Source organism: Asparagus officinalis, chromosome 3 (assembly GCF_001876935.1).
Source record: "Asparagus officinalis chromosome 3, Aspof.V1, whole genome shotgun sequence".
Taxonomy (NCBI): Eukaryota; Viridiplantae; Streptophyta; class Magnoliopsida; order Asparagales; family Asparagaceae; genus Asparagus; species Asparagus officinalis.
The window spans coordinates 22,457,365-22,474,976 of record NC_033796.1 but is presented as its reverse complement, the minus strand read 5'-3'; the positions used below and the strand labels follow the sequence as shown (position 1 = coordinate 22,474,976).

General features: G+C 35.9%; 3 protein-coding genes across 3 annotated transcripts; 2 read left to right on the top strand and 1 right to left on the bottom strand.

Annotated features, from left to right (window-relative positions):
* Positions 1,453-3,572, top strand: LOC109832142. Its single transcript, XM_020399579.1, has 6 exons — positions 1,453-1,591; positions 1,671-1,740; positions 1,840-1,952; positions 2,044-2,509; positions 2,607-2,681; positions 3,233-3,572. Exons 1-6 carry the CDS (start codon positions 1,453-1,455, stop codon positions 3,405-3,407), a joined length of 1,038 nt encoding a protein of 345 aa, XP_020255168.1. The 3' UTR covers positions 3,408-3,572.
* LOC109833359 (40S ribosomal protein S28) lies at positions 4,234-6,102 on the bottom strand. Its single transcript, XM_020401011.1, has 2 exons — positions 6,081-6,102; positions 4,234-4,659 (listed from the first exon to the last, which is right to left on the bottom strand). The coding sequence occupies exon 2, from the start codon at positions 4,656-4,658 to the stop codon at positions 4,461-4,463; it is 198 nt and encodes a 65-aa protein (XP_020256600.1). The 5' UTR covers position 4,659; positions 6,081-6,102; the 3' UTR covers positions 4,234-4,460.
* On the top strand, positions 9,971-15,718 carry LOC109833358 (protochlorophyllide-dependent translocon component 52, chloroplastic). Its single transcript, XM_020401010.1, is given in 8 exon segments — positions 9,971-10,329; positions 10,332-10,453; positions 10,564-10,751; positions 12,335-12,439; positions 12,659-12,824; positions 12,928-13,131; positions 14,418-14,605; positions 15,336-15,718. Coding segments are annotated over 8 exon segments (1,563 nt in total). The 5' UTR covers positions 9,971-9,995; the 3' UTR covers positions 15,592-15,718.

The window sequence follows — 17,612 nt, the reverse complement described above, 5'->3', positions numbered from 1 at the left end:
AACCCTTTTAAGATGGTAGTTAGCCTTAAATCATACACTTAAACAAATCAGTACGGGATTCGTATGAGCCTCAGATTAAGACACCTTTATTACATTAGAAGAATGACTTATTTTAGTAGCGCGTTATTAATATATAAAAAGATAATTTTTTTATTTTTACACACACTTACAAATCGACTGTTCACCATATTTTCGTGGTTCCGTCATCACTTTTCAGGTCTGTACTACATAATTGAGGGGTTGGATAACTATTGGCCACTGTTAAATATCAATTTTAATTTCAAAATTAAATAACATGACTTTTTTTAATATTATTTTCCTTTGAAAAACACAGAAAATATTAGTCCGGATGTCTATCCTCGGGCCGTTAATGCTTGGCTTTAGGATACAAAGTCTGGATCTAGTTCTTACTCGATTTGCGTTTAGATGTCTCCATAATCTTTGTCTTCAAAAAAATTTCTATATTTTGAAAAAGCAAATATGCTAATTAATTAATATGGAACGTCTCAATTAATATCGTTTCGAATTAAGACTAATGGCGTATATTGGCATTTAGAACTTAGAAGTATTTGTACCCCACAATAAAAGGAATACAGTAGCTTGGAAACTAGCTGTTAAAATCCCAAATGGGGCGAAAAGCTTTCACTTAATTAATATGTTTATAGCCTTGCGAATTACAGTTCATTCTCAAGCTCTAAAAATTTAAAAATTAAAAAGAAAGGATGAAAGAAAGAAAAGAAAAGAGTGCTGCTACTGGGACCCAAAATATGAGACCAAGGGAGGGGACAAGTGAGGTGTCCCCTCCCTATTGCATAATGAGTTAGTATGAGTTGGCATGACTCCTCCCTTGGTCCCATATTTTGGGTCCTTAAATCATTATATTCTTTGCATTTATCATCCTCATTCTGGCACTTTGACTCCTTTTACTTTCTTAACTGTTTCAACACAAGTTTTGGTGTGAATTAAAAGCGAATTGATGAACATTTAAGTTTTGGAACCCCTTAACTAATTAGGTCTCAAAGAAGAAGATACATCCCATCCGAGGGTCTATCCATAAATTTTCCACTAAGAAAGAAACAGTCTAAATTATACTCCAAACCCCTCGAGCCAAGCAAATAAATTTAAAAACAAAGCATGAAAAAATAAAAATTAAAAATTAAAAATAAAACTGGCTAAACGCAAGGAGAAGCCATCGAGAGAGCCAAGAAAATCCTTGGTTAGCGTTTATTCCTTCCATATCCCCGAGGTTTGTCTTTCCCATTATTCTATTTGTTTGCTAGCTCAAGGCCTGCAAATTTCAATCTATTAGAATAATAATCACATAATTAATTACATTACAAAAATTGTATATCTTTTGTTTGATAACATAGAGTTTAGACAAATGGAGAGAATTGATGCATTTGTTTATAATTGTGTGCTCACATATTTCTTCCATATAAAGGAAGAAACAAGATGGAAGGATCATACCAAAGAGGAGGAAGTCAGTTCCGGAGAGCCAACATTGTTTACTTCCTTAGCCGTAACGGAACGGTCGAGCCTCCCCATCTTATTAGAGTCCGTCATTTCCACGATAACGGAGTTCATCTTCGCGGTAATTAATTTATTATATAAATTTTGTTATACGTAAGTATATATTATTTGTTCTTGTCTAATTTTTTGTAAATGTTTAGATGTGAAGAGATGGCTTGCGGAATTGAGAGGGAAGGACATGCCTGATTCTTTCTCTTGGTCTTACAAAAGGTTATTTATAAAATAAATTTGTTTTCCCCCCCCAAATATTTCATTAGCTCGGTTTGGAAATTTTTTGTAATTTTCTTTTTCTTTATTATTGGAAATTAGGAAATACAAGAGTCTATACGTGTGGCAAGATTTGAAAGATGGTGATCTGATTACTCCCATAGCTGATAATGAATACGTTCTAAAGGGCTCACTCCTCCATTTTCATTCTATTGGTATTTTTTTGTTATCTTTATTTTCCATTATAGACACTACTAATATTTATCAGTCTTTAACGATTAATTGTTTTCCTATTGTTTTGTGTAGACGGGTTTCCTCACGACGATATCGAAAACATCGTGACTGCGTCGAAAAGGACCATAGAAAAAGCAGTGACGGAACATCAGCTGGCATCAGAACTAGAGCTAGAGCCTGAAGCTATACAGATCGAACAAGCCGACGAGGTGTCACCGAAACCGCCACCTGAGATGGAATGCGGATCTCTGATGAAGTTGAACATCGACCGTAGGATGACTGCGTTCGACATGAAGGCTTCGGCCAAGAAACAAGAAGGGGAGCGGCAGAATCAGACGTTCAAGAGGAGCTACTCCAGCCGCGCATCTCACGTGTTCCGCAACATCCTCACGTGCGGTTCGGCCGACGCGAGGGACTCGGTCCTTGTACCGACCAGCCGGTCCGGTGACCATGGGACCCACAAGAGGAGATCCACCGGTGGCGATGTGCCACGTCAGCAGACACACCAGCGGAAGAGCTCTGACGAAGACAGTTCGAGGTGATTTATTTTGGTATTTATACATAAGATAGAATTGGATGAAATTGTTCGAATTTTGTAGAGACTTAGTATCTGTGTGTACATTTTTGGCGATCAGGAAGAGCCAGAGGAGTAGTGGCAGGAGGATTGGGGGATCGGCGAGTTACAAGACTTTAGGGGCACCCAATTGTTCGTAAGTTTTTAAGCTAACATAAATAAATAAAACATTTCCTCTTCTTTTTCTTTTTTCTTTTTTCCCCCTTGATAATGGCTATAGTTATTTGCAACCACCTCCTTATGAATACATATAGAGAAAACTAAAAGATTTGAATCACAATAATGCAAAGCAGTCATTATCTTAATTAATGTTTCAGGTACAATATTTGTTGCATGTAATAAAAACCCATAGAGCAATTACGTACATAGTATATTATAAGGGCGATTGCAAGAGCAAAAGGTTGACAATCTATCTTTTGATACAGTCGAAACAACAAATTACATATAATTTGTATCCCTGGAGAATTTTTCTATACTCCCATGTTTTATCATATATAAGAAACTGCACCTAATCTCGATTTCTTGTAAATAGTTTGCATTATCCTCATTACGATATTGCATTTACTCAAAATTCCGGTACAATGCTGTATACTCCGGCTCAATCTAGTCCTATAAGCCAATATCACGTGCTGGTTTTTTTTTTCACTAGTATCTGAAAAAAGTTTCTCATGTTCATAAAATGTTTAGGCAATGTGGGAGATCTTTTGATCCAGAGAAGTTTCACTCACACATGCAATCATGTAAAGCTCTGAGAGGCCGAGGGAAGGGGAGGGCGAGCTCCGACAGGAGGCCGCTCAGACGAGAGTCTCGATGTCAGAGCGAGGATTTTTCGAGGGACTCATTATCAGGCTACCTGACGTAAAGATTGATGTCATTCTTGTTGAGCAATGTGTTATTGTTTCAAATGTTTGTAACTAGAAAGCGTTTCAACTTGTTCATTTTGTTTCTTCTCTGTAGTTATTTGTTAGTACTTAGTTCATGTCATTCTATAGTTTCTATTGCAAGCAAAAAGTGAAAACATGAAAATGATGACATGCTACAACTTACTGGTTGTTGATTCTTGGAAAGATTGTAAAAAAAACTGCAAGTTATAAAAGTTAATTGTAGCTGTAGTTATAATTTTTGTGGCCACATTACAGTCTTTATTTATTTTTTCCAGAATGATTTATGGACGATTTTTTCCTTTTTTTTTATGAGGGAATACACCTTTGGCACACATAATAACACCACAAACAATAGCACACAAAATAACACCACAACTACTGTGCCTTTGGTGCTTTGGGAACTACTGTGCCTTTGGTGCTTTGGTGCATATGGGAACTACCGTGCCTTCAGCGCACATGGGAATCGAACTCAACCCCTTTTTCTTCAATACCAAAGAGAGTTGCTATACAATTCTAGCTGTGTTTTCATAAATTGGAACTGATATGGCCAAGGTGAAAGATCTAAGTTAAGTCAAGTCGCATCTCAAACCAACTAAGATGAAAACTGAATGCCCGTCGGAGCTCGCCCTCCCCTTCCCTTGGCCTCTCAGAGCTTTACATGATTGCATGTGTGAGTGAAACTTCTCTGGATCAAAAGATCTCCAATACAAACTCAGAATTGCATCTCCAATATTTTCAAACAGAATAGACAAGCAACATAAACATCCAAGAAATATAAGCGCAAAGATAGCGCTTGACCAGATGTTTCGCAAAACCAAGAACTTTCCAAAATCCATCAACACATGATATTGATAACAACCAACGAAAGAAGTACTCATTCCTCTTACATATCTGATACAATCCCTCTCTATGATTATCACAATATTCTTAACTACCTGCAGATAAAAGGTTCTAGTGACAAGCCCAACAAACGCACTTATAGTAGACAAGGACTACTGAATAGCTTGTACCGCATAAGACCAGCAACAATATCAACGCAGCCTTCTAGCTTCTCTTTCAGACTCGAGAAGTGTAAGCACATCACCTTCCCTAACTGGGCCTTTCACATTCCTCATAATGAGACGGTTCTGGTCGTCAAGAAACTTGACACGGACTTGGGTCACCTGACCCCTCGATCCAGTTCGGCCCATCACCTTCACGACAACTGCAAGCTTTGCTTGTGCGTCCATACTGCGAAATTAGGAAGAGTAAATATATTCAATCAAGAAACTAGTTAATCTTGAGTGACCAAAAAGGATGTACAGTCTAGTTGTGTGTGTAGTTAACTTTGCAATAAACCAATGATCACTATGATTTTCAAGTACAATGTCTGTTTGCATAGTTAGAGCAGAATCGGGGATAAAAATGAAAATAAGTAAATATAGTTTGAAGAGTAATAGCTTCTCAAAAAAAGACCAGCAGTACACTAACAGAGGTATTTATATTATGAACATAGACTAAAACACTTAGTCTGCCCGGCCTGTAAAAAAAAACTACATCTACATCCTTTTTGTGCGCAACTTTGTTTTTAAGGACGATAAGATCAGTTTGCCAGGTTGCTATTAAGGATAGCGAGTTAGGTGCATACACCCATTTGGACATATATTCATACACTTGTATGCATTATAACTCAGCACAGAGGAAGGAGATGAGGCGTAAGTTGTTCTCTTGTTACAGTTTTATCTTTTTGATTCGCGTCAAATAAAATAATCCAAAGCATACAGATCCCTTCTACACTCTTGATTCTTTTCTAATCTAATATGTTGACTCAACACTGTCACGCTTTCATTGCAAGAACTGCAACAACATATCAACACAGAACATCTCACAGTCTGTGAACATCGTCACCGAATCCATGGATTTACTAATGCCCTGTTTGGATGGAGGGTAGAGAGGGGGAGGGGAAGAGAAATGAGGCGTTCACCTTGTTTGGGAGTTTTTTTAAGGACGGTAGAGAGGAGGAAGGAAGGGGAAAGGAGGGTAAAATTGCTTGGTTTTCTTTCCCCCCGATTTGGGCGGTAGAGGAGGGTAAAGGAGGGTAAAAGGGTGTAATGACATTCTTACCCCCATCAAAACAAATAAAAAGGCTGATGTGTTATTAGTATAAAGTCATTTATGTAAATTTACATATATTTACTTCCTTTCACCTTCATTCACCTTAATCAACTCCCAAACAACATATTACAATTCTCTTCCCTTCCCTTCCCTTCCCTTCCCGTTGTTTACCTTTCCTTCCCAAACACACTCAGGCAGTCGTAAATGATTAGTAACAAAATATGGTAATAAACTTGGATATAATCGTCCCCAAACTACAAATTTTACCAGGTATCTTATTCTGACTACGATTTATAATAGGCAATCCCCCAGAAGTTGAACATTTTTTGGGGGAAAACCGCAACTTATTTCGGATTGTCATCATGCAAGTAACAAATTGCGGTTTCCAAACAAAACCCATCACCTTAGATGGTCATCACGAGCTCCTAATGGCTAATTAATCAGCAAATGAGACTATATACGGAGTTTTAAACAAACATCTCCAAAGAACTCAAATCACGAAATAAATACTCTGCATAATAGCAAATAAAATTAAACACTAGAGATTTGTGCTTTACCTCTTCCGGTTCCTTGGTAATTGTTGGCGGCGAGCGGACCCAGGAGCGTGAAGGAAACCCTAGTTAAGATTGAGCGTTTAAATAGTCTGATACCTCAAATAAAAACCCTTACCTTTCATAAATTTCACAATCGTGCCACTTCTCGAAAAGCGCGAACCCGCCACAGCCTACAGGTTTGGCTAGGTGTTTGTTTCACCAATTTTTTTTGTATTTAGGGGCTGTTTGGTTGCACACTTTTTGAGAAAACTTTTATCAAAACATCTGACAATGACAAATTTATAATTCAAAGTTTTCCAGAGATTTCTGTAAATTGTGTTTGGTTCAACAAAAAATTTACAGAAATATTTTCTATAAAATATCAAAACCTACCAAATTTTACAAAAAGCAATTTCCTCTCAAAATAAGAGGAAATCACCAGAAATCTGACACATACCATATTTAATTAAAAACCTACCAAATCTTGTTATTTTCTATAAAGTTATGAGCTATTTTCTTGTTTTGAACCAAACAAGCAAAGTATAAAAAACAAGAAAATTGGTACTTTTTGATTTCTCAAAACTTTTCCTATAATTTTTTTAAGAAATACAAGGAAATCATATTTTAGGTGGAAAACATTTCATATAATTTCTAGAAATTGAACCAAACATATGAATTACAAGTATTGGGATCAAAAAGTGAAATTTTTTTGTATTTTGGGATTTTATATATGGTGTTTATTTTAAAATTATTTTTAGAATATTGATTTCCAAAAGTGTAAAAAGTATCCAATTTTTAGAATTTGTCAAATCCTCTCAATTGGAGAGGATTTTGACAAATCTCATAAATGGGTGTGTTTACCTCTCAATTAGAGAGGAAATCTCAATTTTGTCTTTTTACGGAAGGTAAACTCACCAAGATAGCATATTCATCATATTATAAATTTTTTTGGCATTTGGTAATGCTACAATTTGAGCTTGAAACAAATAAAATATTACAAATTGTAGTATTCCAAATCCCAAAATATTAATAAAACTAACAACATTTTAGAAATCCCAACGCATAACAAAATACTTATGGATTTTAAATCCCATGGTGAAATTCATATCCTAAATTTATAGGATTTGAAACAAACACCCCATTAGTTTATAATACACAAATGGCTCATAATAATACACAAATGGCTCATAAATCAAGTAAATGTATAATTTAAAGTATTTGGTAAATTTAGCGGTTATCATTGTTTTATAACTTAGCGTGTTTGGTAAATTAGTGGTTTATAATCCATCATTATTGTTAAAATAGAAAAAGGGGTTGGAGGTAGAAGAAGAAACCTTTTTAATTTTCTTAAATATTAAGATGTAAAATGGTTTTTTATTCAGCCAAACTATGTGGCTTATAAGCTGCCCAGAAATAAGCTGGGTTAATTTACCTTTTTTTGGCTTATAATCCAAAGCAACATGTTTGTCAAATATGTCTTAGTGGCTGATAAGCTATAAAGTTTACAAGTCACTTTGACCAGTTACTAAACATGCTCTAAATGCCCTATAGTTTCCTCTATTTTGCATTATATACTTATTTTTTGCAGAACTTATATACTGTTAAGTTTTTAAAATTTGTACATAGAAACTTGAAGGCTGCGTTTGGCAAGATGATAAATGGGGGTTAAGTGGGTTTAACCCTCCATTAGCCTGCCAAACAGAAAAAAAGAGAAGGGTTAACAAACCCACACGTGAGCCGGTTAGCCCATTTAACCCGTCATAAGAAGGGATAACAATTCCTCGTAAGAAGGCAGAACACAGCTTGTTCCGCCTTTTTGCGCAAGGGTAGGTGGTGGAATTTTTTCATCTCAATACTTCTTTCCTCCTCAAATCCCCAGAAATGGCCACCCCTTCGATTTTCCTCTCTCTCTACTGAAACCCTAAGTCCTCAACCTCTGATTTTCCTCGACCTAACGAGATCCCGTTTCATGCCAAGGTCACCAATTATGTGCACCTTGTGGGGTCTCTTGTCGTGCCAGTCTAGCTCCAGACCTTGCCCAGTGGTGCCTTCACCGTCTCGGTTCTCATTCAGGAGAGAACGAAGAAGGGTTCACCTCAGTTATGGTAAAAAAATCTATCCAATTTAATCTCAATTGCTTCTATTATCGTCGATTGGTACATATGTTATTCATAATAATTGGTTGCTAATTGTTGTGAGTAATTGAGGAAAATATTACTTGAAATTGGGAAGTAATTTAGTTAGTCATTATAATCACGTGCTTGTTATTGGGAATTTTGTGAATCATATTAAAAAAAAATCTAATTTTGCAATAGCACAAGTTAATATTGAATTAGTTGGCTCGTAGCTATGAGATTTACTAGTATTGAGTCCAAAATGTTGGGGTTACATTGTGGAAAATATTACTAGAAGGGCACACAACTATCAATAACTTTCCATTCAATCCCACTTAAATGGTTATGGAGGCTTCACCTATAAATGTGGAAGTAAATTTCTTTCTTTGTTGATTTGATTTCTTTTCTGTGTGAGAGGAAAAGAATTGTATTTGTGTTATCTATATTTCCCCCTACAACTAAATTATTTTTAGATCACTTTGTTTCCTCCATTGGCTGAGTATGTCCCCCTACAGCAAGTTGGCCATTTTTTTTCAAACATCTCTTTTGCAACAGTTTCTTACTTCAATGAATTTTAGGTGATTTTTAATTCTTTTGCAACTTCCGTGAGATGAAACTTTTGTCTAGATGATGTTAGCTAGGTTGTGGCCGTGGTTATACATGCTTAGTACAAACTTTTTTAGCTCATGTCAATATTTTATTTCAGTCCTAAATATGGATTTATTTGCAGCTTGTAAAAATAATGGGGTTCTTATATACATGGGGAATGTCTAATTTTTTTTGTTTTTGACGAGGTAATTATTTATAAATCTTCAATAGGGGCGAAAGTGGTATTTTTTAAAAAAATAATGAGATTAATCTCCTTAACCCATCTTCATTTGCCAAACACAAAAGGCTTAACCCCTTGTCTTAACTATCATATCCAAACGGTTTTAGAATTTTTTAACCCTTCACGATGGATTAACTAAGTTAACCATTCTCTTTAATCCCTCCTTCTTAACCCTTTGCCAAACGAGGCCTAATGTTTTTAAATTTTGCACTTAATTATCCTTAGTTATTCAAACTTGAGAGTATCAAGTGTAAATTTGATTAGAATATTTACTTGTAGGTTTTAAAAAATTTAAAGTGTTTAAATGCAAGTTTTAAAAACTTTAAAATACATAAATGCTTTAATACATATAAATGCTGTTATAAACAAGGGAGAGGATATGAGTGAAAATTTTAAAAGTTTTTTTTATGATATATAAGCAATGTTTTAAATATCGGTTATTGAGGATTTATTGGACAGTCAAAATTCATATCAGATGGCGGATATCGAGGATATATTGGGGATAAGTAGTATTTATCGGAGTGATATTACCGAATGGTGATATACATAATATAATATTCTAAAATAACATATCAAGATGTAAATAATTATGCTTAGGATCACTAACCAATGGTAGAAACTCGGGTCGGGTCGGGTTTAAAGTGAATTGAGTAGATGTTCGTTGCCCAAAATTAAAACTCAAACCAAAGACGATAATTCCGATTTTTGGGCTGACAATATCGGCCGACAACTCACTTTTTCACTGCATTATAAGCGATAAACATCCAAAAACGATAATCAATTTAGAATTGAACTTATTATATCAGAAGGCCCCCAAAACCGATAAATCTCAAAAAAAACCAAAAGCGATAAACAAGTGAGGGTATAGAAGTGCAACATAGTTGAACCATATGGTATTTAAGTGCAATTATAAACCCAAAAAACCATTTAATAATTATTTTTCAAACAAAAAATAAAAACAACCTCATCCCTCTCTCTCTTCTCCAGACTCACACGATGCGATCTCTACTCTCTCTCCCCTCGTCCTCAACTTTTCCTCTCAATTTCAAGCACCACAATCTCGCACCCAAACTCTCACTCAAGCCCCACCTCCCTCCTCCTCTCCCCAAGCCCCCCTCCTTCAAGGTCCAGTCAACAACCTCCCCTTCCCCCTCAGTCTCCATCTCAGATCCACAGCAACCAGAGACCGAGCCGAATATCACCGACGGAAAATTCGACTGGTTCTCGAAATGGTACCCGCTGTCCCCGGTCGTCGACCTCGACAAGCGGGCCCCACACGCGAAGCGGGTGCTGGGCCTCGACGTCGTGATTTGGTGGGACCGGGCCCTGGACAGGCTCTGTCCGAGGGAAGGATTGATCAAAGGGGCCGTCTTCAATGTGTATATCATGGGTGGTGCTTTGATGGGGAGGGGAGCTGCAAGTACATTCCTCAGGCTCCGCCCGAGGGCCCGCCGGTAAATTCCTGTTAAATTTGGGTTAATCCACAACTTTCCACTTGAGACCTCAGTCAATATGAAACCCATGGAGCGTAACGAATATTTCTTTCCGGATTTGGTGTGCGCAGGTTCACACATTTCCTAAGGCGTGCGCAGCTGTTTACCCGAGCTACGAGCAGAATAAGGTCTTGTGGTTTTGGCCGAATACTACTCCGGAGTATAAAGACATTGCGGAGAAGGAGAAGCCTCCTTATGTGCCCGAGTTGGATGATCCTTCATATGCGTGTGCTATGGGGACGAGGGACCTTCATTATGGGTGTGCCCTTGCTTAGAAATTCACTTAGCTAGTATTAAGCCCGCGCGCGTTGGTGCGGGTATTATTTGCCAAGTTATATCTGTCACCAAATTGATAATATTGTTTTTATATGTAACTATTTATAAAAAAACATCAGCGACAATTTTTTTTACTACGATCTACAGAGTGAATTTCCAAACTAGTAAGCAAAATAATACACCAATTAGTAAGTTTTTATCAATTTTCTGTAATAGACATAGAAAATATTTATATTTATAAAATGTCTAATAAAGGTTAAATTTATCATTTACAAGAACAAAAAAAAAAGTTATGAAATGTTTTTTAGCTTGAACCGTGGATAAATGGCCAAAAGTTTTACTGTAGCATGCAGAGCACGTTCAAACATAAATTACACTGTAGCGTGAACAGTGTTTAAAGGAAAAAATAATTTGCATAAATCATTCTGTTTACTGTAGCATGAATAATGAATAGTAGTTTTAAAGTTTTGCTTTTGAGTTAGAAGTAGTAGACGAAGGATGGTCAATTTAGAGCTTGTGGTAATTTATGATTTTTTTTTATATTACACGATGTTTTCTTAGGTATTTAAAATGGGATCATCTCATGCATGATTAGAAAACAGCTTAATCTTTTGGTTGTTGTCTTTGTTCATACGGTTCCATTGATTTTTTTAGAGCATATAGTTTACATACCCAAGCATAATATATATATTAAGGTAAGCCAACCAACAACCAAAACTTGGAAACAGTCTCAGGTTGTCGTGTTTATAAGAAAACTATAATATACTTATTTACAAGCTTGTAGAAGTAAATGGGTCTCCAGTAAGCTCAGATTTAAGTAGTAAACCGTCGTAAGGTCTGGATCATTGAAAGAATAGCAATGATATGTCTTTGAAACAAAGTAAACACAAGAGGCTCACATGACTGATCCAAACTCGCATTTTTATTAACTTTAGTTTTTGCACCAAAACGCCTAACTTTTGCTGGTAACTGACTATGTCCGGAAAGCAATGGTAAATTGCAGACACTCTTATGGAGTCTATCCTTTGACATTCTTATGGAGTCTATACCAAAAGAACCACAAGGCTTCAAGAAATCAAACTACGCCTGTTTATATTGTACGTGATATTGGTGGGATTCATTAAATTTGAATATAACTGTCTGTTAAAGTAGGATTCAACACAGACACAGAGACATGTACATACACAATCTTGACATTTTTTTTCATCTATACACCCTTAAGACAGATTGGTTTTGTACTACTGGTGTTAGTTTTTCTGATTATCACCATGATATATATTTTCTTAACGGTAGTAAATAAGTTGAAAATATCTTCCATGGTCATGATTATGCATAGTTGAAGGGAGCCATCAGGAAGAAAAGATTAAGATATCTAGTTCAGTCCACCGAAAGGGTTCATAAGATCAAGATTTTAGAAACGGTATTGTTTGATTTGATTGCTTGATTAATTCATAAGAGACGCTTTTAACTGTGTTATTTTGACTCCTATATTCTTGCTTTATTTAAATTTATTTAATGTGATCAATTATAGGTGGGATACTGACAGCCATTTGATTGGTTTTCTAGGTACGATGTTCTAATAGAAAACCTAATGGATCCTGCTCATGTTCCGTATGCACACCATGGAATAATGAAAATTCCGAAACGTCCTGGAGGACCTCCACCTGACAGATATGTATATCTAGAAAACTTCTCTTTAGACATTATTATTGCCTTCTATGGTATTTTTGCTGCAATTGTGTCCTTAACTTTTCAAGATTCAGTCAACGAGTTGGAGGTTAATTCCCCACATCTTTGCTAACCATAAATACATTGCTTTGAGTCGTTCTTATTAGTCATCACTGTTTGGTTTTGCTTAATTTATGTCGCTAACTGATAGAATTCTTTCACAGAGGGAGGGAGGCCGCTAGAAATAAACATTAAGACATTAGATCATAATGGGTTCCTTTCCAAACAGCAATATGGATACAGTAAGTTTGTAGCTCCTTGTCTCTATTATGCTTCCCCAAGTTTGGGTTCAAACAATGGTTCTGTTTCATCTGCAAGCACTGAAAAGGTAATAAATTATAAGCTTGCCTATGACCGTATATAACCTTTCTGGTCTTGGATTTTCTTCTTTTGTGTTCTCTAATTTTCATTTATCTAACTTGGATTTTCAGAATTCTCCAGCTGAAGTCCAAAAGAAACAGCGAAGAGTGCTTCTTATTTTCTTCTGTATTCCAGTTAGTCCAGGAGAAAGCAGAGTAATTTGGGTGTTTCCAAGAAATTTTGCAGTTTGGATTGATAAAGTTATTCCACGGTGGATTTTTCATGTGCGGAATAACTTGATTCTAGATTCGGACCTCTACCTTCTCCATGTAGAGGTAATTTTGATATTCTTTCAGAGTTGGTCTTTTTTTTGCCACAGTAACAATTTGGAAATTTCTGTTAGCCTTGTACACTTTTTACGTTCAAAGTTCTTAAACACTTCATCCTGATGCACACGTGATTATGCATTATCTGTTGAGAATCTTGAAACCTGCGGAACATAGGTAGTTACTAGTTCTCTATTTTCATAAAAAATTGTCATCTCTGCAGTGTAAAGTCATGCAATTTGATGCTTTTCTGCATTTAAGTTTTTGTTCAGGATTTAGACGTGCAGCCCCTTTTCCCTGACCAAGGTTGAGTGAATTCTTTCTCATTGAATAAATTCAAACCCAGAAATAGTGGTTGTATAGGACATCTATCCAGTTGGGCAAAGGATGATGGTAAATGTGATATCCTCATAGAATAGGTGTACAATTTTGGTCTAAGGTGTGGCCATTACGCTGTTGATGCAATAAATAGTAGCCTCATCATTTTGTTTTATGGATATCTTGAGAAGAAGATACGAAGATTCAGAAGAGAATTATTCTTGAATTGCCTACATCTTTCTGTAGGCCTGTTTGTGACCCTTTAGTTCTTGCTTTCTTTTGGAAAACCTATTAGTTCTTGCTTTTTTGCATGGAAAAAGTAGCGGTCCAAGTTTACTGAGATATATGACCGCCAAGCCTTGTCCCAGATATGTATGTCAGGGTATGGTTCCCCACATCATTTAAGAGGCCAATTTCTCAAGCGTGAATATTAGTTTCAGATGTGCACCCATCAATCATCATGTATGATTGCCGATCATTTGCAATCTACAGACTTTAAGATAGGCATTTAAAACGATGCCAGTGACATTGATATAATTGCACAAAAGGTTCTAGGTACATAATTTGTTCATGCGATTACTTGTATAATCATTAGCTGTAAGACAAAACTAGTGTTTCCAAATGGGGTGAATATTTGATTAGGTTCATCAATGAAGCTGGACTTTGTCATGAGGAAGAGCATGCATGATCAATTGGTTCACCATTGAGAGCCATGCTTTATGAAGTATGGTTTGATGTGGTCGTTTAGATTATTTGAGCAATTACATTAAGATTTTGCTCCTTCAGGTACTATTGTCATGATTTTCTTGACATATTTTATATATGAAGATCATAGATGGTGGTAATTTTATTCAGGCAGGTACGCAGTAACTGCAGATTACAATGATGTAACGTTCTGCTAACAGTTATACTTGCTTTTACTAAGTTGAAAATTGTCTTTCCGTTTAGATTATATGGGGGTAAGCTTTACTTTTCAGGAGCGCAAGATTGCTGAGGTTGGTGCTTCCAATTGGCAGAAAGCATGTTTTGTGCCTACCAAATCTGATGCTCAGGTTATTGCCTTCAGAAAATGGTTCAGAAAATATTCTAATGATCAGGTTGATTGGGGTGCTAAGTTTAATGGGCTTCTCCCTCCTACTCCTGCAAGGGAACAACTAATGGACAGGCAAGCACATAAACAAAGAGTTATTGCGCGAACATTATTATTATCAATTATTATTATCATATAGTTTTTTTTCTGTTTGTTCGCATGACATCACTATATCTGAAAAGTGGAATAGACCTATGCTTCTAGAAGGGATGACAACTTGTAGATGTACTGGATACTGAAAGTATAAAGATTTCATACTAAGTGGTCATTGGTGCGGCAACAAGAGGAAAATGTGGTTCAAATACTGGAAGGGGTACAAAAGACATAATTCTGCACAACAAATAATGGATAAAAGATTTCATACTTTTATAAAAAAATACAATTAGGTTTAATTCCCCTAAGAAGTAAGAACTTGATTCTGGTGGCATAACCTGTATACTGTATCCTCGTTACTGAATCTAGAACTCTTCATCTGCCCATGATCACTGGAGTGATCTTCCTTGTTTTACAGTTTTATTCAATCAGTTTTCTTGCTGACATTTTCAGCGAAGACACATCTTTACCCATTTATCTTCTCCCTCTTATACTTCGCTTCTAATTTTCTCTGCATGTTCGATATGCGCTGATGCATCAACTAGGAGAAATGATAAGATTACAATTGAAGTATATTACCCTTAATAGGAGTGACCAAATGAACAAGATTCTTATTGCCCATCCCAAAAATTTAGGATCAAAACTTTCAGCTTTTATTTGATGGGTAATGACTAGTAACTAAGTGGACAATTCTAACTTTTACTTTGTTCAGATATTGGACCCATGTTGTGAACTGCAGCAGCTGTCGTGCTGCTGTGAAGGGTTTGAAAGTGCTCGAGGTATGTCTTCAGGTTATCTCAATAGGCTTAATTGGAATTATAGCCGCTGCAAGGGAGAAGATAGTTTCTACCGCAACAAGAACTGCAACTGTGTCGACAGCGTTGCTATTTTACCTGGCTTCAAGGTGGCTAGCTCACTTCATTTACAGAAACTTCTATTATCATGACTACAACCATGCTTTCAAGTGACAACCAGAGCCTCCTTGTTTCCTCTGTTCTCTACCTGTATAAATCGAATACAGCAACACATTTCTCTGTACTATATATGTATATATATATATATCTGTCTATAAAGTTTCTGCTAGGACGAAAGAAACGAGAACTTCAACCTTGCTATAAGTGAGACTGCAATAAAAATTCAACCTTGTTATAAGTCATGTAAAATCTTCCACTATGTGAATAACGGGAATACGACAGATCGTCCCTGTGCTGAACTTTTAAAACTAAGCGATGGCAATGCAAGACTTCACCTGCAAAGAACGGATGACAAGGGGGCAACTCTCACCCTATGCGATGATGTAGAAAATTACAAGCACTCTTCGATTGGAAAACTTGGGTTTTCCGGTCGTCAGTATCTCACTATTGATAACTAGAATGCATCAGTGGGGTTGAGATGTGTCATCATTCTCCTTTGTAACCCACCTGCACGTTGAATTTTTCGTATTTGAAGTTATTCGATTGAAATTGCTACTATATACCCTGATTAAGTTAATTTGAACTTAGTTCATTGCGTCATTGAAAATTACTATTAGGTCCTCCTAGTCCTAGTTCTTAAGTTCTGAAATTAGCCCCTCCTATCAAGAATGAAAGTAGCAATTAGCGATAAATTAGTTCCACCTAAGGGGGTAGTCACCTAGAACTTAAAATTAGAACTAGGATAATCAGTGAGATAAATTTTTAAGGTGTTAGTCACATAGAACTAAAACTAGAACAAAATTTTACAAGTGTTAGTCAAGTAGAACTCTAACAAAACTATAATTGGGATAATGGTACAAAGTTATCCCACTTTTTTCATTTTTCTATACAAAAATGAGAGTTCTACTCTCTCAAATTATTCCAAGTTTTAGGTTGGAACTAGATGGTAAAAAACTAGAATTCATATTTATTTTGTTATTTTTTATATTTCTTTTTTTTCTTTACTTCTTTCCTATTATGGTTATCACCATCATTAGACCATCATCATAATAATAATTATCAATATCTTATAGTCTAACCAAAAGTTATTTAATAATAAAGAACATTCTCATAAGTAATTATCAATCAATATAGTAAGTTTAAAATACATAAATAGTATTTATATCTTCAAATGCATAAATATATACTTCATGATTATAAAAATTTATCCCACGTTATTTTATCAAAATATCCCGCTTTACAAAATTGTTCCTATTTATCCCACTAAAATATCACACTAGCGAAAAATTATTTCACTTTTACAATTATTTCATTTTGCATGAAAATGTCCCAATTGACTAACACCCCCTAATTGTTACGTATTCTTAATTGGAGGGGCTAGTTTCAAAGTAACTAACGAATTGAGAGAAGTAATAGCAATTTTCAATGATTTGAGGGACTAATTTTGAAATACTTCAGAATTTGGGGACCGCTAATTCAAAATATGAAAGATTTTTGGTAAAATCACCCTAACCCCCCCCCCCCCCCCAACCCCTCCCAGTCCCCAGGATGAACTTTTCTGAATTTGCAAAAAGCCTCCATGAACAATCAAATCACATTAAACCCCCATGAACTTTTTGAAATTGCAGAAAACCCCCATGAAGTTTTTACCCCATGAACTTTTTGAGTTTTAACCCCCATCAATTAGGACAAATAACAACATAAGAAGGCATCTTGAAAGTTCATGGGGTTTTTGCAAGTTATGGGGGGAGTTTAGTGTGATTTTGAAAGTTCATGGGGTTTACTACAAACACTTAAAGTTCATGGAGGTTCAGTGTAATTTACCCAAAATTAAATTAGCCGAAAAAACAATTTTAATTTTTCTAAACAAAAAAAATATCTTCATGGAAAGTGGGTACAGTTTTTATTAGATATTATTATTCCAAGGAGAAACAAAATAATGAGTGGAAGCCGAAGAAAAGACTATATATCAAAATAGGATCGTGCTATTTGGCTCGTGCTATTTGGCTCGCACTTTAACGCGCGAACCAACTCGCACAGGGGGGGGCATTGACACAGTGGGTCCCACCCTTTTC